This window comes from Phyllobates terribilis, unplaced genomic scaffold (assembly GCF_046119375.1).
Source record: "Phyllobates terribilis strain yellow unplaced genomic scaffold, ASM4611937v1 Scaffold_1__5_contigs__length_1240528914, whole genome shotgun sequence".
In the NCBI taxonomy this organism is placed as follows: domain Eukaryota; kingdom Metazoa; phylum Chordata; class Amphibia; order Anura; family Dendrobatidae; genus Phyllobates; species Phyllobates terribilis.
Genome location: NW_027362761.1, coordinates 1,090,962,920 through 1,090,988,307, shown reverse-complemented (window position 1 = coordinate 1,090,988,307; position 25,388 = coordinate 1,090,962,920). Strand labels below are relative to the sequence as shown.

The following is a 25,388-nucleotide window of genomic DNA, read 5'->3' as shown; positions in this document are numbered from 1 at the left end:
TGGCAGCTGCTTTAAAGGGGGTTTCCCATGAACGAAAGTTGATTTTAATTAATAGATCTTGGAATAATTATAATTTACACAATTGGATGTGTTTAAATAAAATGCTCCTGTGCTGAGATAATCTTATAAATGTGCCCCTGCTGTGTACTGTGTAATGGCTGTGTCTGACTGTGCAGGAACATGGTCTGATCATACCACATCTCCTGGGCAGGGGAGGACGCAAAAGAGTATACAGACATTACAGCAGGGGATCACAGAGGATTCTTTCTGTGAGGTAAAACATTTCCCTGCCTGTTTTTAAACAATGTTTTACTTCAAAGAAAGTATCAGCTGCAATCTCCTGCTGTCCTGTCTGTATACTCTTTTGCTTCCTCCCCTGCCCAGGAGTTGTGGTATGATCAGACCATGTTCCTGCCTGTTTTTAAGCAATGTCTTACATCACTGGAAGAAATCAGCTGTGATCCCACGCTGTCCTGTCTGTATACTCTTTTGCTTCCTCCCCTGCCCAGAAGATGTGGTATGATCAGACCATGTCCCTGTATGGTCAGACACAGCCATTACACAGTACACAACAGGGGCACATTTATAAGATTATCTCAGCACAGGAACATTTTATTTAAACACATCCAATTGTGGAAATTATTATTATTCCAAGATCTATTGATTAAAATTAACCTTTGTTCGTGGGAAAAGTCCTTTAAGGGCTTCTCTATGAAGATTAGGGAAAGACGTTATAGATGTGTCCATCCTCAACTTTTTACTAATTTCATATGATATCAAATCAATACAATATCACAACATGTTACAAAAACCCTGCACGGGCTCACAATGACTGGGTGGACAGACACATGTGGCCTAAATGTATCTTCACAATAAAGGACGCATTATTTTCCATCCACTCATCTTGTCATATGGCAAGGCAAGAAAAAAGGTGAGGAGCGACACATCCGTTTGATGGACCATGACTGTACAAAGAAACAGGGAATATAAGAAGGGAGTAAGTGTGCACTATGCATCATAACTTATCCCTGGATCTGCTGGAAATAGGCGCCATGAAGACTATAATACAAAGTATGTGCACATCAAATGATCAATACAACCAATATATCCAGTTTAGAAAACCTTAATTATACAATAACCACGTCATTTTATTATATGCTGCATACAGTTTTGTAGTGATTGGGTTTGATCTACACTAGTATTTACTATAAACAGATTATTTTACAGCTTGTCCATAATCCGAGTATACAACAGCAGTACCACCTACTGGCCGCTGAATAATACTGCAGAGGTTACATGGTGCAGAAACACAAAAAAAGCACTAAATTTGCATTACTAGATGAATAATCAACTATAAAGGGGACCTGTCATGTTGAGCAAACGACATAACCATTAACCATCATTTTATAAAACAGGAGACGCTGAGTAGACTAGGAAAGATTCAGTATAACTTGTGTCCTACTCATATAAATCCCAGCTCATTGTCAGTGGGCGGTCCTATCAGTAAATGACTGCTAATTGTGTATGCATGCTCATACAGGGAAAGCTGTCAGTGACAGAATGGCTCAGAGGTCCAGTGGGTGGTCCTAGCTGTGTATGTATGCTCATACAGGGAAAGCTGTCAGTGACAGAATGGCTCAGAGGTCCAGTGGGTGGTCCTAGCTGTGTATGCATGCTCATACAGGGAAAGCGGGGAGTCACAGAATGGCTCAGAGGTCCAGTGGGTGGTCCTAGCTGTGTATGCATGCTCATACAGGGAAAGCGGGGAGTCACAGAATGGCTCAGAGGTCCAGTGGGTGGTCCTAGCTGTGTATGTATGCTCATACAGGGAAAGCTGTCAGTGACAGAATGGCTCAGAGGTCCTGTAGGTGGTCCTAGCCTTTGGATGCATGCTCATACAGGGAAAGCGGGGAGTCAGAGAATGGCTCAGAGGTCCAGTGGGTGGTCCTAGCTGTGTATGTATGCTCATACAGGAAAAGCTGTGAGTCACAGATTAGCTCAGAGGTCCAGTAGGTGGTCCTAGCTGTGTATGCATGCTCATACAGGGAAAGCGGGGAGTAACAGATTGGCTCAGAGGTCCAGTAGGTGGTCCTACCTGTGTATGCATGCTCATACAGGAAAAGCTGTGAGTCACAGATTAGCTCAGAGGTCCAGTGGGTGGTCCTAGCTGTGTATGCATGCTCATACAGGGAAAGCGGGGAGTAACAGATTGGCTCAGAGGTCCAGTAGGTGGTCCCACCTGTGTATGCATGCTCATACAGGGAAAGCGGGGAGTCACAGTTTGGCTCAGAGGTCCAGTAGGTGGTCCTACCTGTGTATGCATGCTCATACAGGGAAAGCGGGGAGTCACAGTTTGGCTCAGAGGTCCAGTAGGTGGCCCTAACTGTCTATGCATGCTCATACAGGGAAAGCAGGGAGTCACAGATTGGCTCAGAGGTCCAGTGGGTGGTCCTACCTGTGTATGTATGCTCATACAGGGAAAGGGGGGAGTCACAGATTGGCTCAGAGGTCCAGTGGGTGGTCCTAGCTGTGACTGACCGCTTTCCCTGTAGGATCATACATACACAGATAATGTCACAGATAGGGCCGCCCACTGGACCTGAGCCAAGAAGGAGCAGTGATTAGTACACACGTTATAGTGGATCTTTCCCTACTATATCATACATAGTCTTCTCCGTTCCTTCTGCTCTTTAATAAGGTGACAAAATATTGGATAGTATTTTTATTGTGACAGGGCCCTTTAAAGGATGAAAATAATAGTTGGAAGAAAGCAATCTAGTCTGAAATGAATGGAAGCAAAACTGTGTGAACGTGTCTGCCTTTAACCTGGAAAACCACTGAGGTTAGACATGGTTGAAATGAGACTTTGCTTGCCGACTCCTTTTTGTTCCCCTACGTAATATATACACAAATTCCATGCAGATTTACACTTGGTGGTGATTAAATAGCTGGCGCACTACGCTTAGTAATATAGTGTGCCGCCGCTCATTAGTATATTAGCATAGCACGGCCATTTTAATATAAACTGCATTAGTAGCACTTCTATGCACATTGCGTAGCTGCAACTACTGAGCAATGTCAATGCGGCTGTTAGCTTGGAGGATGCCACATCTGTACTAAAGCCTCCTGGCTGCATCCACTTCTGGTTACGTCTCTACAGTGGTTTTTTTTCTCTCTTTTTTTAATCACCCTTAGGGTATGTTCACACAGAGTTTTTTGAGCAATTTAGGAGCAGAACTTGAGTGGAAACTCTCCAAATCTCCTCTAAAACTTAAAATTTCAGTTCTAATTACATGGTAACAGTAACATTAGTGGGGTACATTCAGTTTATTAATTTACCCTCCAGTCTAAGCCCTGCAGTGTTTGTGCGCACCGAGCTGCTAAATTACTGGCAAGCGTGTGTTCACACATGACCGCAGATGTGAGTTGAGAATTTTATAATGAATATGCAACAAAAGGTATCCCATAATCTGCAGAAGGAACGGATGCTGAAGATTTAGAAATCGGTAGTGTGTGGATAACATTTGTGAACTCTCATTCACTTTACGGCTGATGTAATTCATTGTGGATTTTTGTATCCTCAAATCCATATGAAAACGTGTGAGCAGATCCACAATTACCGGTATGTGAGGTCCTGAGAGAATATTCATAGGTGTCACATGTGCAGATTATAGATCTGACAAGTATTTACTACAGGATTCACAGCAGAAATGTGACACTTGGATTTAATTCATCTGTGTTTGGCTGATCTGTCTACTTGCTACTTATTCTCACAGATTTTATTCCACAGGGAATCTGTCAGCAAGTTTTTGCTATGTAATCTGAAGACAGCATGATGTAGGGGTTAAAACACAGATTTCAGCGATGACTCTCTTATCAAGCTGTGTGGTTTTTTGTTTGTTTGTAATGATTGTTTCAGCACCAGGAGCTTATCATTGCTGGGAGTAACTTGTCCTGTGAGCCCTGGTCCGACTCCACCCCCTCATGTGATAGGCAGCTCACTGTCTATGGACATTGTATATACAGAGCCTGGTGTGGGCGGGGTTAGCTTTCTCAGCTCTGCTTCATTCTAAATCTAAAATCTCTGCTTGTGTCAGAACGGCTGCACCCAGTAATCTAAGTGATACATCGTTGGTATCAGGGTCTCTTTCCCTACATTAAGTTGCTCTCAGATGAGGTAGCAAAAACATGCTGAAAGATTCCCTTTAACTGAGAAATATTCCACAGCATGAGAATGGGGCTGCAAAGAGAACATGCATGGGATACGGATTGTTTGTGAATTGATCCTTTGTGGATTCAAGTTGATTTACAGTGAAGCTACAGGGTTCTAAGGCAGAAGGAAAAACTAATAAACACTTCTGTTATGTCTCAGTGACTTATCTATTAAAGGGAATCTGTTTTTATTATCTTATCTGATATAAGGACAGAGACCTCGATTCCAGCAATGTGTCACTTAGTTTACTGGGTGCAGCAGTTGTGATAGAATCACAGTTTTCTCTGGTGCAGAGCTTGGGAATGCTGAGCCCAGTATAACCCTTCCCACACCACTTGGACAGAAAGCTGCTAATCAATGCTAAGGGCGTGGTTGGACTAGGAAGTACGATGCACCTAGTCCTGTAGTGATAATCTCCTGCTGATAAAACACGGATTCTATTGAAAAAGCAACACACAGCCTAGTCAGTGACACATTCCTGGAATCAGGGTCTCTCAGACAACATATAAAAAACCCTGCAGACAGATTCCCTTCAACTCTGTATTTCCATTGCAGCTGAGTTATTTTATTATTGAGGGTAACACAATCACTGGTGAATGATAGATTTGCAAGCTCAGTATAATGAAATTATTATACCTGTAATTCTATTCTAAGAACCACTACATTTTCAGTGTCTTTTAATAAGGGAAGAATATAAATAAATGAATTATGTAAAGTCAGGAAGATTAAGTAATTTTACTATATTTACCCAACACTCACTTTAAAGGATAAAGACCATTTAATTAATACATGGATGTGCAGAAGGCTCCAGAGTGAACCGGGATTGTCCTAATGGGACAACTCTTTAAAGTATACTGAGAAAATGCCGCTAATTACTACAGAAGATTATAAAAGGCAGAAAAGTGATCATAACATGCAGAAAACAATTATAACCTGTTACTTGCCTGCTAAGATATGATGAAATTAAGGGACAAAGCCCCAGGATGTGTGACTGAGATTCTAATGACTTTTCCATTTATGAGTTTTGCAGTTATAGACACTATGGATCCAATCTACACTTACATTTCAATACTCACACAAATAAAAGAAATTCTTAAAAAAAAAAAAAACCACACTGACAGCAGTATGGAAAATTTTTAATCATCAATGGGGGCACTTTTATCCCTGTTGCAAAATGCAGCAGCAGGTCTGATGCCCGATCATTGCTCCATTCATTCTCTATGGAGCTGCCAGATAAAGAAGAGCAAAGTGCTCACAGCCCCATAGAGAATGAATGGAGCAGCGATCCGGCATGTGCACTGCAGCTCCATTATAACAAGGGTAAAAGTGCCCCATCCTATCAATCTGTGCGGGTCCCAGCGGTCGGACTCCCACTGCTCAACAAGTCATCACCTATAGAGAAGAGATAAAGGGTTTGTTCAGTGAAAACAAGTTAAAGGGAATCTGTCGCCCCATGGGAGATATCAGACTTCTAATATGGGCATAAAAGTTATAGAAATGTAAATCTATATACATACCTGTGTGGCCCATATTAGTGGTCTGCTTGCAGAGAAATGTAGTTTTATAAAATCTGTTTTCACATGCTTGGCATCCCCTGGATGCCAAGAAATCCCCGCCTATCTGTTTAGGAAGCCCAGAAATCCCCACCTATCTGCTTATTTTGCATCCCCCCCTCCCTTGCACATCACAGATCCATGGGGCGTTTGCCAGCAGCACTTCCTCAGGATTAATCCACATGGTCCAGGGCACAGAGGGTAGAGGTGCTGATCTACTGTGATCCTCAGAGAGCCTCCATGGACACGATGAGCTACAGAGGCGCCGCACAATAATACTGTCCTTCTGCCGCCGTCAGCTGCTCCTGGAGGAGGGAAGGAGACTGGGACCTCCGGTCATGGATGTCCACGTGGATCCCAGCGCTCACGGGTCACTGAGCGCTCATGCCGCTAACATCAGGAGCGCTTTTTTCCTCCCAGCCCCATTCTTACCTGTAGTGCGCAGGCTTCGGGATCCGTGTGGACATCCAGTGACTGGAGGTCCCTGGAGGGGGGGGATGCAAAATAAGCAGATAGGAAGGCAAGAAATCCTCACCTAAGCAGATAGACGGGGATTTCTTGGCGTCCGAGGGACGCCAAGCATGTGAAAACAGATTTTATAAAACTCTATTTCCCTACAAGCAGACCTCTACTATGAGCCATACAGGTAAGTATAGATTTACATTTCTATACCCTGTATGGCCATAGTAGAGGTCTCATATCTCCCAGGGGGTGACAGATTCCCTTTAAGCTCAATCTATAAACCTTCACTTTTACACTATGAAATCAAAGTACAAGATATATTATTGTATTTATTCATATAGATCTCTACAAGATCATACTGCACCTGACATATCAGAAGGGGACTCATCACCAGAACCTTACCACCTATGTCTGGCAATAAACACATGATTTATCAGGAGTGTAATCATTATCATAAAAGCGCCCACCAACCAGTCACAGAAACCTGACCTGGATCATAATAAGAATGGATAGTGCACTGCTCGAGCTGTGCACTGGTTGAGTATATGGTTAGGCTGACCAGCTGCAAACCTGCACGGTGAGCTCAGTCTGTCTGGCAATTAATATATTTATATGTATTATATAATGAATTATATATTCATAATTCTGCCTAATTATTATTATTCATTTTTTAAGAAGCCCAGTTTAAATCCTTAAATTCCAAATTTGCTTGGTTCTTATGGGGTTAAACAACTTTCTTTTATTTGGGGGGAGCGGGGGCGGGGAGTAATATATATGTATATTTTTAATTTGTACAATATTTACCAGTCCCACAAGAGACTTGTACATGTGATCCTTTGATTGCATAGATAATACCTTGTGCTACTATCGCAGTGCAGAGCATTACCCAGCCTTTTAGTGTCATACCCTCAAGCAGAATAGTAGATTGTGCTGGAGGCACAATCTATTAGGTTTTGGAAGACTAGAGGCTAGTGTTGGGCCTCTGACTGCCATAGCAACCATATGCTCTTCGTGATCGTGCTGCGGGGATCTGATGGAATGACAGAAGGAGCAATCTCTCTCTGTAAATATCCTTACATGTCGAGGTCACATTGTCATGTAAGGGGTAATTAAGCAACTGAAGAGAGTCGACAGTGCTCATTCCCTGCTGATTGCTCTATGCTAGCAGCGGGTGTAAGAGCTGTTAGGCAGAGGGAGCCCTGGGATCACAACCCTGGGCTGAAGATTCATTAACTTTCCACATCCTAAGGGAAAGTGGCTCATTCAGTTAGGATGTGAAAAGGCAGCACTGTAACAGAATGTGGTTAAAGGGGTTGTCCAGCCTTGGTGGAAATTTTGGCAAGCTCCAATGCTTGCCGAATCCTAACAGTGTGTAATATTTACAATGCTGGGATTCAGAAAATTGTATACTTGTGGTCATGTGATGACATCAGGAACCAGCAAGTGAAGCCGAACCCCAACATGGTACATCTTACACACTGTTAGGATTCGGCAAACTCCAATGCTTGTCAAAAATTCCACCAGGGCTGGGAACCCTTTAAGAAGGAAAAGTACATATGTGTGGTGTGTTAGTGCCTGGTGAAGTCACACATTTGTAGCAATAAACTTTCTTTCTGCAGATGTCACCCTTCAATCCTATTATTTCATGCAGTCACTGTAACAGGAAATAAAACAAATAGGTTGCATAACACAATGTGTGATGGTGAAACAGCACTGTACCGATGTTAATAGCGGTTTCCTGCTTATCTCCCGTCAGAATCCAGATTCTGATATCAGCTTTCACCAAGGTCTCAATGGTTTCTGGTACGTTGTCCTGTAGCTTATCTTCTATGGCTGTTGCCCCGAGTAAATGGAGGTTCTAAGGTAAGATAAAAATACATTGAAGGTTTACGCATTACAGTGAATTATAGATGTGAAATGTTCTGTATGGATATCTGTCACAATTCTGTTTGCTGACATTTGCCCTGACCATGATGACCAAGAACATTACGAGGGTGTCCAAACACACAATGCCAGGCCACAATTTGATTCTTGTCCTCATGGCATATAGCTACTACGAGTACAGGCACCTTCAGCAAGGAAATGTTTTACTAGTTGTATCACACTTGGAACAAATAACTAATAAAGGTATGCCAACAATAATCCCACCTTTCAACTTCCATATTGGATGCTGGTGCCAGAGGTAAATCAATAGTTTCCGCCAGTGGGTGAACTTGTGAACGAGATTTCTAACACAAGTTCCAAGCCAAAAATTTGGACACCAGTACCTCAACCTCATGACAAGTATATATAGCGAAGATAACGGCCATCTCCTAAAATTATTATTATTTAGACCTCCTGATCTGTTTAGCAGTCATGTGTGTAGGTAAATGAGGCCACAAAGGGTCTACCTGCTGTGATTTGGTGGTCACAGTCAAAACGGTTTGGGCTGATGTGACATTAAGACTTAATGAAACAGTGACAAAGAACTTACGGCAGCTTTAAGTCCCTTAAAGGATTTGTGGGAAATCAATTTTTAATTAACTTTTGCTAATTTTCTTTTTTTCATATTGCACTCTCTATTAAAAAAAAAAATATATATATATATATATATATATATATATATATATATATATATATATATATATATATATATATTAGAAATCTTGTAACTTTCATACTGGCCACTGGAGATAATTTAGGATTTAAATTGGTTTCCTTTCAGGAAAAGTGTACATCAGTTTTCTTATCCGTAGTGGCAGAATTCCAATGACCAATAACACAACTTATAATATAGGACCTTTCCTTCACACTAGACGTTGCACCCGCTCATTAGATGCTTCAATACAAAAGGTTGGTTCTGAGTCGGTCTATTGCTGCTAATGTACATGTGCACTTAGTGATACAACAGTTAATCAGAGCCTAAAAAAAGCCCCACTGGCCAGTGTGAAAATGGCAAGATTTCTGATGTTCAATACAATTTATTACATGGGAAAAAAATTGCCATTTTTTTTTTAAATACATTTATCACAAAGATCAAATTTAAACAATAGGTCATTTTCTGTTGACACATTCCCTTTGACGAGGCGGCCAACCCTATTTGGTCCCATTTTTTATGCTAGGAGAACTGTGCAGGAATCCTGTTGAACCAATTTCGTAACTCCCACTTTTTAACCAAGGGGTCATAAAATGTGTGCGTAAGACGCAATTTTTACTTTTTTTCGCCTTCGTAGGTGTCTGCAGTATCCCCAGCAGTCTTAAGATGCCAGAAGTTGGTTATAGAGTCATCTGTAATGTATGATCAGTTTTGAGAAGATGACACTGATCTTCTTAACCAACACGTGTAAGGACCGGCCACGGGCAAGTAATATATAAGAAGCCCGAGTGCGGCTTGTAGTACCCATCCAGTGACTAGCAGAATTGTCTGTCAATCCTATAGTTCACAGATAAGTTCATGTCCTACTTGTGAGGCCTATTTCCAATTGCTCCCAAAAGAGACATATATATATTTCCGCAACCATAAGCGGAGAGTAGATATATGACAGGTACTGGGTTTTCCTTCTCGGTGCTAGCTGATATGTAAAGATCTGTGCCCTTGGACTGTATCCCTGAAGGTTCATGTACCAATTTCTTAAAAAAAAAAGGAAAATATATCGTGATTTTTAAAGGTTAGAACTGCAGATCAACACACGGGAAGTCGAGTCAACTCCGCCAAACACATGAAAGTGAGCAAAATGTCTTTTTTCCATTTCAGAATGGCAGGTCTTAGCACTTTGTGTGCTGATGAAATGTACGACATAGTGCAGACTCCTGATTAAATTACGCTTTACAATAACACCGAGTCCGCTGTGAAACATGGAAATGAGTAAAGGCGTAAGCTCAGGACATGACAGAGTTCACACTCTGGCATAAATAAAGCCATGTAATAAAGAGGACACTGTGCCCAGGTTCGGGGTAATTAGAGACTTTTATAGAGTAATAATTGTAGTACTGATCTAATTTATTCAGCTGCTTTATGATCTCAAAGGTCCATGTAATTGTAAAATATGACAAGCATTTCTCATTATTATTATTTTTAATAAAGACTACAAGCAAATAAGGTAATAATAATCTTATATCCAGATTTAAAAAAAAAAAAATGGGATCCTGCCAGGTCCAGATAAAAATGAAATATCTCCTCTTGGCATGTTCTTATGAACCTGGTTTTTTGAACCAAGAACTTTACAGACCAGATGTAATCCTTGAGTCCTTGTTCAAGTGATTTTCTGCGACTTAAAGGAAATGTGTACACTGCAGTTAAATTTAATTGTGGAAATACATTGTACCCTTTTACATTGCATATACATTATAATTGTTTATATATATATATATATATATATATATATATATATATATATATATATATATATATATATATATATATATATATATATATATCTGCAAATTTTCTTTTTAAACACTGAAGTCGGGAGTTTGTATATTTCTACCAACATCACTCAGCAGTTTGTAGCTGCAGACTTTAAGAAATATGCAATGGAAGGACATAGGAAGTGTTTTAAAATATAAATCTGGAAATTTGTGACGTGCATTTGTAATCAGCCCACCCTGAGTCAATACTTTGTAGGACCACCTTCACTACAATTAGTGATGCAACTCTTTTGGGGTATGTCTCAACTAGCTTTGCACATCTAAAAGGCGGAAATTTTTGCCCCTTCTTCTTTCTACACTCGCTCTCAGTAAGATTGGATGGAGGCATCTGTCAATTTTCAAGTCTTGCTACAGATCCTCAATGAGATTTAGGTCCACTGCAGCTCTGGCAGTATATACTGTTTAGGGTCAATTACCTGTCAGAAGTTGAACATACGTCCCAGTCTCAAGTGTTTCGCAGGCTCTAACAGGTTTTCCTCCAGAATTGCCCTGTATTTAGCCCCATCTTCCCATCAACTCTGACCAGGTTCCCTGTCCCTGCTGAAGAAAAGCATCCCCAAAGAATGATGCTGCCACCACGTTTGATGGTCGGGATGGTGTTTTCAGGGTGATCTGCAGTGTTTCTACCACACACAGTGTTTTGCATTTAGGTCAAAAAGTTATACTTTGATCTCATCTGATCAGAGCACCTTCTACCTCATGCTTGCTGTGTCCCCTACATGACTTTTTGCAAGATGTAAATTGGACCACTCTTACATAAAGGCCAGCTGTGTGGAGTATATAACTAATAGTTGTCATGTGGACAGATTATCCCACCCAAGCTGTGGATATCTGTAGCTCTTCCAGAATGACTATGGGCCTCTTGGATGCTTTTCTAATTAGTGCTCTACTTGCTTGGAATGTCAGTTTAGGTGGACGGCCATGTCTTGGTACATTTGCAGTTGTGCTATACTCTTTCCTTTTTTGGATGTTGGATTGAACAGTGCTCTGTGAGATGGTCAGAGCTTGGGCTATTTTTTTTTTTTTTTTTTTTTTTTTTTATAACCTAACCCTGCTTTACACTTCTCCCCAACTTTATCCCTGACCTGTCTGGTGTGCTCCTTAGTTTTCATGATGCTGTTTGATCCTTAATGTTTTCAAACAAACCTCTGAGGTCTTCACAGTACATCTGCACTTATACTGAGAATAAATTACACACAGGTAGGCTCAATTTACTACTTATGTGACTTCTGGAGGCAATTGGTCACTCAGGATTTTATTTAGGGGAATCAGACTACAGAGGGAAGAATTCAAATGTACACCAAAATTTTCTCATATTTTTAAAATAATTGGAAAACAATGCATCATTTCCTTTACACTTCACAAATACTGGATACTTTGCGTTGGTATGTCATATAAAATCCCAATAAAAGAAAAAGCAATCGACTTCTGAAGGGCGAATGTACAGAACCTGAGTCCGTATACTGCGGACGTTGTTGGAGAAGGTTGCCTTAGGCTCCAGTGATTTTTTTTTTAAACAAATCATTCAATCTTTTGGCTCTGATGACCGATCAACGTGTGGTAATTACTGTAAGTATTGTATCCTTTGAGTATAAAACGCATCAGAAACAGTTATGCTACAAACTTCTTACAAGGAAGCGGCCACGAGTAAGATAAAAGTCTATTTAGTTTTAAAAGAGGTGAGAAGTCATTTGATGATCAACCTCGTCCTACACATCTTTCAACCGCCCAAACTGATGAAAATTACCCAAGCCATTCTGGGAAATCGCCATTGGATCATTGTTGAACTGGTGGGGTTGACTTTGATGATTTCAAGGAGCTCCTGTCAGCAAATTTTAATGGAGGATGAAACAAGTTGATGCAAAATTCCTGCCTGGCAAGAACAGTTTGATTATATTTTATTTTTTTTACCTAATAGGAAACAAAACTTCCTAGCCCCAAATTGTGTGTGTGAAACAGCCATCACAGGATAGGCAAAAATATTGAGTAACTAGTTAAAAAAAAAAATCCCTGAAGCCAAACGCAACCATCTTCAATCACGTCAGCCGGTATAATGATTCAGAAGGCTTCAGCAAACATTCACCTAGTGGCAGAAACCAGTACTACAAGTGCCCTACCTCTTTTACTCCAGAATACAGAAATGATTTAATAAGCCCCAAAGAGGACATGTGTACTACCTTATATTTAGATATAAACATACATGCAGTACTAAGAAAAATAATGTACCTAGGCCAACTTTACAGCTCCCTTAAACCTCCTTTAAAACCACAAAAATGTGATTGAACTAATTATATAAAAATCAACTAATTTTAAGCCTTACGGCTCAGAGACACAGAACAGACACCATGCAATGAATTAGGTAGTGTTTCTGCGCATCGGAGGTGTAAATTTGTGAATGACATCACCGCCGCCTCTTGCCGCCATAGTCTTTTACTGCTTCACTACTGTTGTTCTATGACCTGGATAACAAGATGTTAAAAGCAAAACTGCCTGCGCTTCCAGTCCCCATCCAGGTGAGCTTTTACTGTGCAGACTATAAAAGCAAACCTCAAACAGGTGTGAACATGAGTCGAGCAAGGGACTTAAAAAAGCACAAAGTAACAGGTGCACTTCCTTGAAGAAACAAGAAGCAGAGGAAAAAAATACATCATCCAGAAGGATACGGTCCCCGGAATAGGGACCATGCACAAACTAATCTGAGGATGAACGCGCTGGTGCTAATTCAGTGCATAAATATTTTACATTAGGCATATCCACTGGACTCACATTGGAAAGCACGGAGAAGAACATCTGACTGAGGAATGTTTTATTTATTCTGCACATTAAATTATTTAGGACACCGCCAATTTTGTGGGTCAGAGTCCTGATGTGCGGCATGCCGCCTCTAGATCTGGGTGTACCGATTCCTTATTAATGATGACCCAGCACCATTAATAGGCAGATGTAATGTATTTGTTGCAGCCCTTTATTGTAACTGGGGTCACAAAGCGCTGCACATTCTGGATTTATAAATAGGTAAGTAACTGTTTTCATATAAAGCAGAGTAACCTGGCAAGGATGATAATGCCTTATTCTAATAATATATTCACATTATAAGTTATAAGAAAACGAATATTTGCCAAAAAAAGATTTAGTGAATAGTTATTACATTTACTTCCACAGTAAGGCGCCACCTGGTGTTCAAAGTGTATGGTAATAAGCAAGTCCACCTAATGACCTGAGGGCTGGTGGACACACATGCTCAGTCATTCTCCCCGCCCAGTTCTCCGCAGAGCAGCCAATAGAAATAGTTTTATGCCCCGCTTGCTCTTTCTAGTGGTAGAAATGAACACAACTGGTGTGGGGATAGTTACTGAATCTAAGTGTCCACCAGCATGAACCTACACGGGTCAAAACAGTTTATTTTTTGATGATGTTGCAATATTTATAATAATTAATGGAGAAGAAAAAAAATTGTATTAATTTATCGTACTTCTAAAGGAAATCCAGAAATTTTTTTTCACATTTTTTCTCCATTAATGCACTCCCCACATGTCTATAACAAGCTATACTTTTTTACTTTTGTTTATACTCGGTATATCCCATGATGCATCAGCACATCATAACATGGGCAGCTGGAGAATGTACAATGTCTGTTTGCTGGGGAACACTTTGGATTATTCTTCTCTGCATATTCTCCTAAATGAGCAAATAAGTGAACGGTCATAATTTTCATTATAATCATATGAGAGGAGATGTATGATCATCATCAGTAACTCTGATAGTTTCTTTTTCTTCTTATGAAGAACTTCTATGACTTAGATGGTGACCGTCTTCATGAAGCATAAAGCCAAGTAATTTGATTCCATGGCCAAAATGAGGAGAAATCAATGAATTTTGAGATTCAAAGGGGCAAATAAATAACACTAATATATCAACTCATACTTGACAGCATCTACGGTACGTCTTTTGATTAGTACGATGCAAAAAAAAAAAAAAAATTAATTACTACTTCAAATCAACTTTTATTAAATTGTCAAGGAACTGACACTTAAACATTAGAGGACATCATCAGCTTCTCTGATGAACATGTAAAAAAATCCCATTGACAAAGGGTTTCGGAAAATTTCCACTTGGATTTTAGTACAGTGCCGCAGACTCAGCTAATCTTGCCATCAAAAGTAGAACCAATGTGAAGAGAGTCTAAAACAATTCAATAATACTAAGATTATTCATAGAGGTGTGAATACTATATCATGCCTAGTAAATACTGTAATAAGAAAAAAAAAACACTTCTGATCTGCCAGCCTTTGGGCTTTTATATGTAAAGGCTGTGTTTCTTTATTATTTTATTATCCACAGGATATATAATAAATACATGATCGCTGGGGGTCTGGGTGCTGAGCACTTTCCCACCCGGGTGTGAAAAATAAAGTTTACCGAGAATGTCACCTCTGCTTCATTACTGGTCTACAACGTGCGTCATTCACACGGTACTTTGGGACCCCAGTTCTTATGATTGGTAGGTGTCCCTGAGACCTGAAGCGATCATACCTTTATGCCTTCTCCTGATATATGTTCATTACAGGACGACCCATTTAACTTTCATTTTTCTTATTTTGGGTTAACATTTTGTTTCTTCCCCAATGGTTGACCCGGAACCAATAAATACTGTACAGCATGACTGGAATACCATGAAACATAATCATTTACCTTTTCTATCAGTTCATAGCACTCTTCCAGTTTCAGAGCCCTGTTCTGTAGGGAGGTGGAGGCTCGGAGATACACGTTGAGCCATTCTTCATAGACGCTGTCAGGAATAGCGGCTACAGCAAAACAAAGTGTCCTCAAACCTGAAGACAAGGCATAAAGAACCATAATGTCAATTCCAGTGATAATATACTATGGTTCTTCAAGGAGGCACATTCAGTGCAGGTGCCAGGAAAATCTACAGACATACTGTGTGATTCATGCATCAATAAATCGTCCAACATCTAATAGAAAAAAAAAGAACACAGGCTACTGGAGTTCCTAACGAATGCCTTCCTGGTATAGGTCAGTACGTGTACACGTTCAGTGTATACAGTGGATATAAAAAGTCTACACACCCTTGTTAAAATGCCAAGCTTTTGTCAGGTAAAAATAAAAAATCATACTAAGAAGAATTATTTCAGAACTTTTTCACCTATAATCTGTTCAAATCCATCGAGAAACAAATCAATTTGAAGGGGAAAGTAAATAAAAAACACAAAACTAAAATAAGTGTAAAAACCCTTTCATAATTGGGAATGTGGTTGAGTTTAGAATCAGCCAATCACATTTACATTCATAGTAAATATTAGTCACTACACAGCTTCCATCATTTACCGTGATTCTGGTTAACCCCATAGAACGTTTAGCTATAGTGGTAGGATTTTCCTGACATTTTCCTAGTTGAATTTAACAGCACAAGTCATTTTCTGTAAACAGCTTGCAACACAGCAAAGGGATCTCACTGTTGAAAGATATCAGTCAGGAGAAGGGTACAAAAACATTTTCAAGGCTAGTTATACCATGGAGCACAGTGAAGACTGTCATCAAGAAGTGGTTTAACGTTACCAGAACAGTGATACTACCTAGAGCTGGACCTCCCTCAAAAATTGATGAAAGGAGAAGATGAAAATGTATCCGGGAGGCTGCCAAGGCCAAGAGGCCTACAGAAACATTAAAAGAGCAGCAGGAATTTCTGGCAAGTACTGGTTGTGACAACAATTTCCCGTATTCTTCATATGTCTGGACTGTGGGGTAGGTTGGCAAGATGGAAGTCTTTTCTTACCAAGAACAACATTCAAGCCCGGCTATGTTTTACCAAAACCTATGTGAAACCTGCATATGGGAAGACGTGTTATGGTCTGATGAGACGAAGGTTGAACTTTTTGGTCAAAATTCCAAAGGGTAAGTTTGGTGCAAAGCCAACATTGTGCATCACAAAAAAGAATACAGCTGGAACTGAGGCTTTAGTCAAGCTGGAGGGAATTACATACAGTTCAAAGTATCAGTTAATTTTGCATTAAAACCTTCAGACTTCTGCTAAAAAGCTGAAGCTGAAGTAGAATTTCACCTTTCAACATGACAACGACCCTAAGTATACCTCCAAATCAACAAAAGAATGGTTTTGCCAGAAGATGGTCACAGTTTTCCAATGGCCCAGCCAGAATCCACACCTAAATCCATTTTTAAAATCTGTGATTGACCTGAAGAGGGCGCTGTAAACAGGAGATGCCCTCCCAATCTGACAGATTTGGAGGAAGAGTGGGCAAAGATAGCCACTTCTAGATGTGCCATGCAAATAGTCTTACCCCAAAAGACTGAATGATGACAGAAATTTGAAGGGTACTTCAACAAAGTATTAGTCTAAGGGTGTGCATATTTATACAACCGCATTATTTTAATTCTTTAATTTTTCTTTTTTCACCTGAAAAGATTTCAGTTCATTTTTCAATTGAACCATACATATATTAAAAAGACATTAAAAGGTGGAAAAAGTTCTGAAATGATTCTTCTACATGGCATTTTAACAGGGGTGTGTACAATTTTTATATCCCCTGTATGTCCAGATTGTGTCCTGTGGTACACACTGAACTCGTGCTGCAAAGGTGTTAAAAGGACACGGCCAACACTATCTTTTTATATATTTGTAAGAAGCCCAAGAAAGTTGCTCTGCAGCACTTATGACCTAGGCATTAGTTTGCAGTAATATCGCAATACATTACAGTGTATCCAGTTTTCAATAGAAGCTCATGTAAAGTCATTAACTGAACATCCCCATGAAGTAAGAGAATGTTTATTTACATTTCAGGTTGTTCTAGTGACAACTGGGGGACACGCTGATATTAAATGGCCCATCTAGTATTCACTAAGTAGGTGGATTTGCTCCATAGGGAAATTGTAATTATTCATCTTACCTTCTGTAGCAAACTGTTCCAGATGTTTCAATGTAATTTCTTTGTACTTGGATGTTTCAGCCAGGCGGTCGTAAATAACTGTGTCCTATCACAGAAGAAGAGATAATGGCATAAAGTAGAATTTCAGTTACACGTAGGGCGACAGGTTGTGGGACCATCCAAGAAGAGGGAAATTTAGTTTTATTCACAAAGGTAACTTTTGATTTAAACAATGGCTGGACATCAGATCTGCATTTGCGGGGCCAAGATATAAGGATGATATCTGTTTAATACCAAAGAGGGAAATTAGTAATTTGTGTGTGCTGATGCATTAAAAGGAACCTTGCAGCCCTGGTCTCCCAAGCCTCCACCATTTATTTATTCCTATGTTAATACCCTTCCTAACAAGCCCAATTTATTGACTAATTGATTGATGCATATTACAAAAAAAACTATTTTATTATTGTACGGCTGATATGCTAATTAGTAGTCATCCCACTAATCATGTTACCACATCCCTGTGGGCATGAGTAACATGATCTGCAAGAGTGATGTCACCCAATCTCTGCCTCCCTGACAATACGCAGAAAGCCAGTAATGATAGTATGCCAAGCCAGTGCCCTAACCACACACTCAGCTCTGCCATGCACACACACACTCACCCACCTCTGGCGCTCATCTCTGGCAACCCAGACACACTTGCCCACCTTTGGCGCCCAACTCTGGCAGCCACACGCACTCACCCACCACTGGCGCCCACACTTACCTCTGGCACAAACACACTCACCCACCTCTGAGAAACACTCACTCACCTTTGTCAAACACTCACAATCGCCCACCACTGGCGCACACACACCTCTTACCTGTGTCCTGCTCCTCTTCTCCGCAACTAGCCATGTGACCATAGACTGTCACGTGGCCCAATGGTCCTGGCAGGATTTTCAGTCTTTACATCCAGTTTTAGCCATGTCTTGAGAAGGACCCAAATTTTGGTTTTCACAAAGTTTGCTACTTCAGTGTTATTAGATCTGTATATAGCTACTGAAGTACAATTATCAGCATTTCATACGTTTTCAAACTTTTGTCAAATACATCAAGTTTATAAAAAGACTCAATATTTACAGAGTTAACACTTGTTTTTCAAGATTGTGCCAATCACTCTGGAGGCTGGATATTAGCTCCTGGGCCAAATAATGACCACCCATTCTTGTCCAATCAGTGCTTGGAGTTTATCCCAATTTTTGTGTTTTTGTTTGTCCACCAGCTTTTTGAGGATTGACCACAGGCTCTCAATTTTGCCAAAGAACAAAGAATTGTATCTAAATATCATGCAGGAGCAATGTCTCCTAACAATCCAGGAGCAATTTGGTGACGAACAATGCTTTTTCCAGCATAATGGAGACCATGTCACAAGGCAAAAGTGATAGCCAAGTGGCCAGAAAACTCCCCAGATGTTATCCCCTGTGGTCACTAATCAAAAAGTGAGTGGGCAAACAAAGACACAGAAATTGTGATAAAAAGCAATACTGATGAGAAAAGAATGGTTGGTCAGTCAGATCTGGCCCAGAGGCTGATATCCAGCGTGAACAGCAAAAGTCTTGAACAAGGAGTCACCTCTGAAAATATTGAGTCTTTACATAACCTTGATGTATTGGTCATGAAAAAATATAAAAATTTATGAAATTATGATAATTGTACTTCAGTAACCAAACTAACATCTGACTAAAAGATCTGACAAACCGCAAACTTTGTGAAAACCTAAATTTGTGTCAATCTCAAAACTTTTGGCCATAACTGTGGACTGAACAATGCAAAAAGGACATATCAGCACCCTGATCCACTGTTGTATTCAGCTGTATCTGTGACCTTAGGAAACAAACAACTGAAGTCGGGACATGCCCCGGACCTTCTGGGACAGCTCCTCAATTCGATATTATGCCGCTAAATTTGGGACGGTTGGGAGGTATGCAAAGGGCTCTAAATGTAGAATTCACTCTACTCTTCTGTGCATTGTATGTTACTGTACAATTGTTCACTTTAATCTTCAGTTATTAACATAAGAATAGCTGCATACAGTCATGGCCTAAAGTGTTGGCACCCTAGCAACTGTTCCAGAAAATGGAAGCTTTTCTCTCAGAAAATGATTGGAACGTCACGTTTTCTTACACGTTTATTTCCTATCTGTGTATTAGAACACAAAAAAAGAGAGGAAAAAAGAGGAAGATTTACATAGTTTCACACAAAACCCCAAAAATGGGCTGGACAAAATTGTTGGCACCCTCAACTTAATATTTGGTTGCACACCCTTTGGAATAAATAACTGCAATCAATCGCTTCCTGTAACCATCAACAAGCTTCTTACACCTCTCTGCTGGAATCTTGGACTCTTCTTTTGCAAACTGTTCCAGGTCTCTCATATTTTAAGATCTCTCCACAGGTGTTTAATGGGGTTTAGATCACAACTAATTGATGGCCACTTCAGGACTCTCCAGCACTTTCCATTAATTTCTGAAAGGACGTTTCGGGTCATTGTCCTGCTGGAAGACCCATGACCTAGGACACAAACCCAGCTTTCTGACACTGGGCACTATTATTGTGACCCAAAATCCTTTGGTAATCTTCAGATTTCATAATGCCTTGCACACAGTCAAGGCACCCAGTGCCAGAGGCAGCAAAACAATCCCAAAACATCTTTAAACCTCCACCATATTTGACTGTAGGTACTGTGGTTTTTTTTTTTTATTTGTAGGCCTCATTTCATTTTTGGTAAACAGTAAAATGATGTGCTTTACCAAAAAGCTCCATCTTGTCTTATCTGTCCACCATACACTTTACCAGAAGGATTTTGGCTTACTCACGTACATTTTGGCAAACTGGAGTCTATCTTTAAGTCTCTGTGTCAGCAGTGGGGTCCTCATGGGTCTCCTGCCATAGTGTTTCATTGAATTTAAATTTCGAAGGATAGTTCACGCCGACACTGATGCACCCTGATCCTGCAGGACAGCTTGAATTTCTTTGGAACTTGATTGAGGCTGCTTATCCACCATCCGAACTATCCTGCGTTGCAAACTTTCATCAATTTTTCTCTGCCGTTCACGTCCAGGGAGATTAGCTACAGTGACATGGGTTGTAAACTTCCTGATTATGTTGCGCACCGTGGACAAATGAACATCAAGATCTCTGGAAATGGACTTGTAACCTTGAGGTTGTTGTTTAACAATTTTGGCTCTCAAGCCCTCAGACCGTTCGCTTCTCCTCTTTCTGTTCTCAATGCTTATTGTGGCACACAAAGACACACAATGAAAAGACTGAGTCAAATTCTCATCTTTTTATCTGGTTTCAGGTGTGATTTTCAAATTGCCTACACCTGTTACTTGCCAGAGGGGAGAGTTTGAACAAGCATCACATGCTTGAAATAGTTGTTTACCCACAATTTTGAAAAGGTGCCAAAATTCTGTCCAGCTCACTTTTGGGGTTGTGCATGAAATGATGTCCAATTTCTCATTTTTTTTTTGTTCCAATACACACAAAGGAAATAAAACATGTGTATAACAAAAACATGTGTAATTGCAATCATTTTCTGGGAGAAATACTTCATTTTCTGGAGCAATCTAAAGAGTGCCAACACTTTCGGCCATGAGCAGGTGTTTTTACATTATAGATCTGTATAGATCTGGATTCCAGTAGAGATCAACAGTCCGACACTCCACGTTGCCTACAAAACACTGCTCTTCAGAGCTAAGAAGCAGGGATGACGGGATGTAGATCTCCCTGGCTGCAGATCTCTCTACTGTGGATCCTGACTAGCCCCATATCTCTGAATTGTTGACTGTGCTGAAATGAATGTGTAAAATAGCAGAGGCTTCCATCACAGCTCTTCTATACTGTGCTCATCAGCATCCACCATCAAGCACATCATCAAGCTAATTTATGTTTTGAATACACACTATTCTTCTGTGCACTGTATGGTCTTGTACACAAATCTGCCAGACCCATTTTATAATCTGCCATACACATCAACAGAGCTGCATGTGTGTGTTTTTACATCATTGATCTGTTAACTAGTTTCCAACAAAGATCAACAGTCCTGCGCGGCACTCTGCTCCGCCCGTGCGGCACTCTGCTCCGCCCGTGCGGCACTCTGCTCCGCCCGTGCGGCACTCTGCTCCGCCCGTGCGGCACTCTGCTCCGCCCGTGCGGCACTCTGCTCCGCCCGTGCGGCACTCTGCTCCGCCCGTGCGGCACTCTGCTCCGCCCGTGCGGCACTCTGCTCCGCCCGTGCGGCACTGCACAATTGACACTGAGGAGAAGCAGGGTGCTGAAGGGAAATGCAGTTTCAGCACTGTAAAAGTAGGACTGCCCATTCAGTTATGTGCAGCTGGAAGCATAGAGGGGTAGATGGAGATGAAAAAATACAAAAAGATACAAAAAATAACCTTTATCTTGGGATCATACTACATTCACTTATGTGTCTCATGGTCCAAACCTGGACTGTGATGCATTGACTGTCCACAGGTCTCCGGACCAAAACATGACAGCCTCATATATGACTAAGGCGGTCAGGTTCAGGTTAGGAAACCTATGGACAGTCTGCGCATCATGGTCAGAAGATACAGAAATGGGCCATTAGATACAGATGTCAGAATTAGTCACTCTGTATATGAACAGAAAGGGGGTTGTCAGGGAGTTTTACACTGATTGGATATTGATGACTTATCCTAAAGATAAGCAATCAGTGGGGTGTGATAACCAGCACCTCCCTCTGATCAGCGGTTACTGATGGTGGATTAGGACAGGCGGTGGATGTGCATTACCCGGCTTTGGTCAGTATACTGCTGACAGTGAACAGCTGATTGGCGGGGGTGCAAGGTGTTGCACACTCAGTGATCAGATATTGATGACCTATTTGAAGATTAAGCCATTATTGTGAAAGTCCTAGACAACCCCTTTAAAGCACCACTCCAGTGTTTCTTCTTATTTCAGCACTGGAGTGGTGCAACTAATTTAAGTTCCCCCCAAAAAAAGGGATAAAAAAAAGTTAGAATAATACTCACCAGACACTGTCTTCAGCTGTTCCCGGCGACACTCTGGTCACGCACCGCCATCTTCTGACTGACCGGAAGTCAGAGGTAATAGTCACTAGCTCTCAATGTAAGTTTATGAGAGTTTCGTTCGGATCTCGTACACTTCCATTAAGTAGTGACTTCCGGATTGCACAGCAAATCCTTGAGCGATCTGGCAGGTCAAACCCTGCAGAAGACCAACCGGAGCACCGCAGAGAACAGATGAAGACGGCGGCTGGCGAGTATAATACTAGGGGCAGGGAACTTAGATTAGTGACATCACGTCATCACTAAAATATAAAAACCCTGCTGGAGTGGTGCTTTAAGTATGCATTTACATATGTACGCAGAATTATTAGGCAAGTGAGAATTTTGACTATATCATTATTTTATGCAGACTTTCCAACTCCAATCTGTATAAACGTGAATGCTTATTGGATGAAGCAGATCAGGTGATGTGTGTTTGTGTAAGGAGTTAGGGTGAGGCCTAAGGGTACAATGTTCTTTATGAAGGAGTGCAGAATTTGTAGGCAGCTTGATTTCCTCAGGCAAAATGGGGCCAAAAAAAAAATGTAACTGACTGAAATGATAAAAATGTTAAAAGTCCTACAGAGGGATGCAACACTCTTGAAATTGTTAAGTTATTTGGGTGTGATCACAGAACCATCAAAAGCTTTGTTGCAAATAGTCAGAGTTGCAAAAAATATGTTGAGAAAAAAAAAGACGAACATTAGAGGAGTTGTCCGGCTTTAGGCTACAAGTCTGCAGTCATTCTATGTGCGCTATGAGGATTCTCTGGTGTTGGGAGGGGCGGGGGCTTACCGCGGGTATGCAGTCACATGCCGACTAGACATGTGCAGCCTCTCTCAATGCAAGTGTATTTTGGAGATGTCTAGTCAGAATGTGCCCAGAAGTATGCAAATCGCATACTTGCAGTCACATGATTGCTTGCCCCGGGCGCCGAAGAATTCTCACAGAGCGTGCTCACAGAGCGACGGCCTAGCAACCTATTGAACTGCCAAAGATTTGAGAAGAATCTATGCTTCAGCAGGAAGTCTCTTTTACCATGTAAGTCTATGGAGCCCTGTTCTGACACTCCATACTGACATTGTAAAAGAGATTTCCAGGTCACACAGAGCGTTGTGTGACCCAGAAAACCTGAAGAGCAGAGACATCACTGAGAAGAGGAGCGGAACGGCACTTGATAATGGGGAAGATGGGATTAAGGGGGGGTATATTAACACACTACATTATATACACAGATTTAGTAGGTGCAGTGTATGTTACTTACTGCCCCTTTGCAGTACAATCGCAGTTTCCCTGATGAGTTACGGACAATCACTGACATACGTTTTCGATTACTGCAACAAAAGAATCATGAGACAAAATATTTCCAAAGTGTTGTCAGGCAGCTGGGATAACACATAAAATTATTTAGCTTATGAGGGATTTCTCACTTTAGACATTTCCAGAAGTAGCAAAGTTGAAATGATTGGCATCGGCGGTCACTGCAATACTAATTGAGTAATGATTGCACTATGCAATTAATGTCCGTGTGCCCCTGACAGTGGCACAGCATGCCAAGCGTGTCATAACGTATGCTACATGTGTATGGCGTATCCACAGGGAAAGTCATGAATGTCTGACTGCAGGCTTAGAGTGAAATGGCAATGGGAGTTCTAATGAAGTTGAGGAAGAGAAGAGGCAAAAACCCCCGATCTCCCAACAGGTGATGATCCCACAGGTAGGACTCCACCGAGCAGACATCGGGGATGCCGTGTAGGTCTATACTGCGGAGAGCCCTTTAACTGCTAAAGATTGTCTTCACTTTACAGCAATCTGACCATTTACTTTATTTTTCAGTATGCTTACTTATATAGTGCCATCATATTCCACAGCACTTTGCAGATATGGTCATAGTGGTCCTCATTCGGGCTCAAAATCTAAATTCCCTATCAATATGTTTTTGGTGGGATCTGAACCCAGCACCCCAGAGCTTCAAAGCAACAGTGCTAACCACTGAGCCACCTTGTTGCCCATGACATGCGGTCTCAGCACACTTACTATGGTCCAAGGTAGCGGTCAGTGTGTGGCTGCACAGTCACTTAATACAAGGCGCAGTGGCTTTCTTCTTTTGCATTTTTAAGAAGTTAGCAATTTACTTGCTTAGTGTCAATTGCAGCACGGTTTTGCAGAAACAATTTGGCTATTTTGTTAATGGTTTTCTAATAACATCAGAAAATCGATACGCCACCTGTGAAACTAATGCACCATATCCGCACTGTGGCTGCATGCCCACCTCTACATGGGACCCCGGCTTTACTGTCAAGCACCAAACAGCTCCCTGGAAATACTTGTCATCCCAGGAGAAATACAAGGCTTGAACCGCAGCATCCCTGTTACTCTTCTGGGAAATTCATGAATAAATTGATAACCGAGTCCTAACATTCCCCCTTTTGATATCACTTTATTTTCGAGATAGTGAGCATCGTCTGCAGATTCCTTTAAAGCATTATTAAACTTTTAAAAGCCAAAAACAGAAGAATATTACCTTGTAAATTCCAGCACATTCAGTAGCTCAAACCTTTCCTCCTGGCCCAGCTGCAAGACATTGCAAAAAAAGTTACTGCCTGAATACTGAAGATATATGGACATGTTGTGATCCACTTGATACCCACCCGACAGACACGTCTTACAGATCTAAGCTGTTCCCAGGAGACTTATCTGAACACAAGATTTTCTGAGGGAAATGGTTCCTGTAACCGTGGCCAAACCGCTCATATTCTTT

At 41.0% G+C, this 25,388-nt stretch overlaps 1 protein-coding gene across 5 annotated transcripts in view; it reads right to left on the bottom strand.

Annotated features, from left to right (window-relative positions):
- ATP8A1 (ATPase phospholipid transporting 8A1) overlaps nucleotides 1-25,388 on the bottom strand; it is a 250,232-nt gene that overhangs the window by 84,381 nt on the left and 140,463 nt on the right. For all 5 annotated transcript variants that reach the window (XM_073645564.1, XM_073645562.1, XM_073645563.1 and 2 more), the window contains 5 exons: nucleotides 25,152-25,201; nucleotides 23,892-23,961; nucleotides 17,559-17,643; nucleotides 15,328-15,467; nucleotides 7,948-8,086 (listed from right to left, as the gene is read on the bottom strand). In XM_073645564.1, the coding sequence (XP_073501665.1) occupies nucleotides 7,948-8,086; nucleotides 15,328-15,467; nucleotides 17,559-17,643; nucleotides 23,892-23,961; nucleotides 25,152-25,201 (484 nt within the window). The remainder of the gene's footprint in view (nucleotides 1-7,947; nucleotides 8,087-15,327; nucleotides 15,468-17,558; nucleotides 17,644-23,891; nucleotides 23,962-25,151; nucleotides 25,202-25,388) is intronic.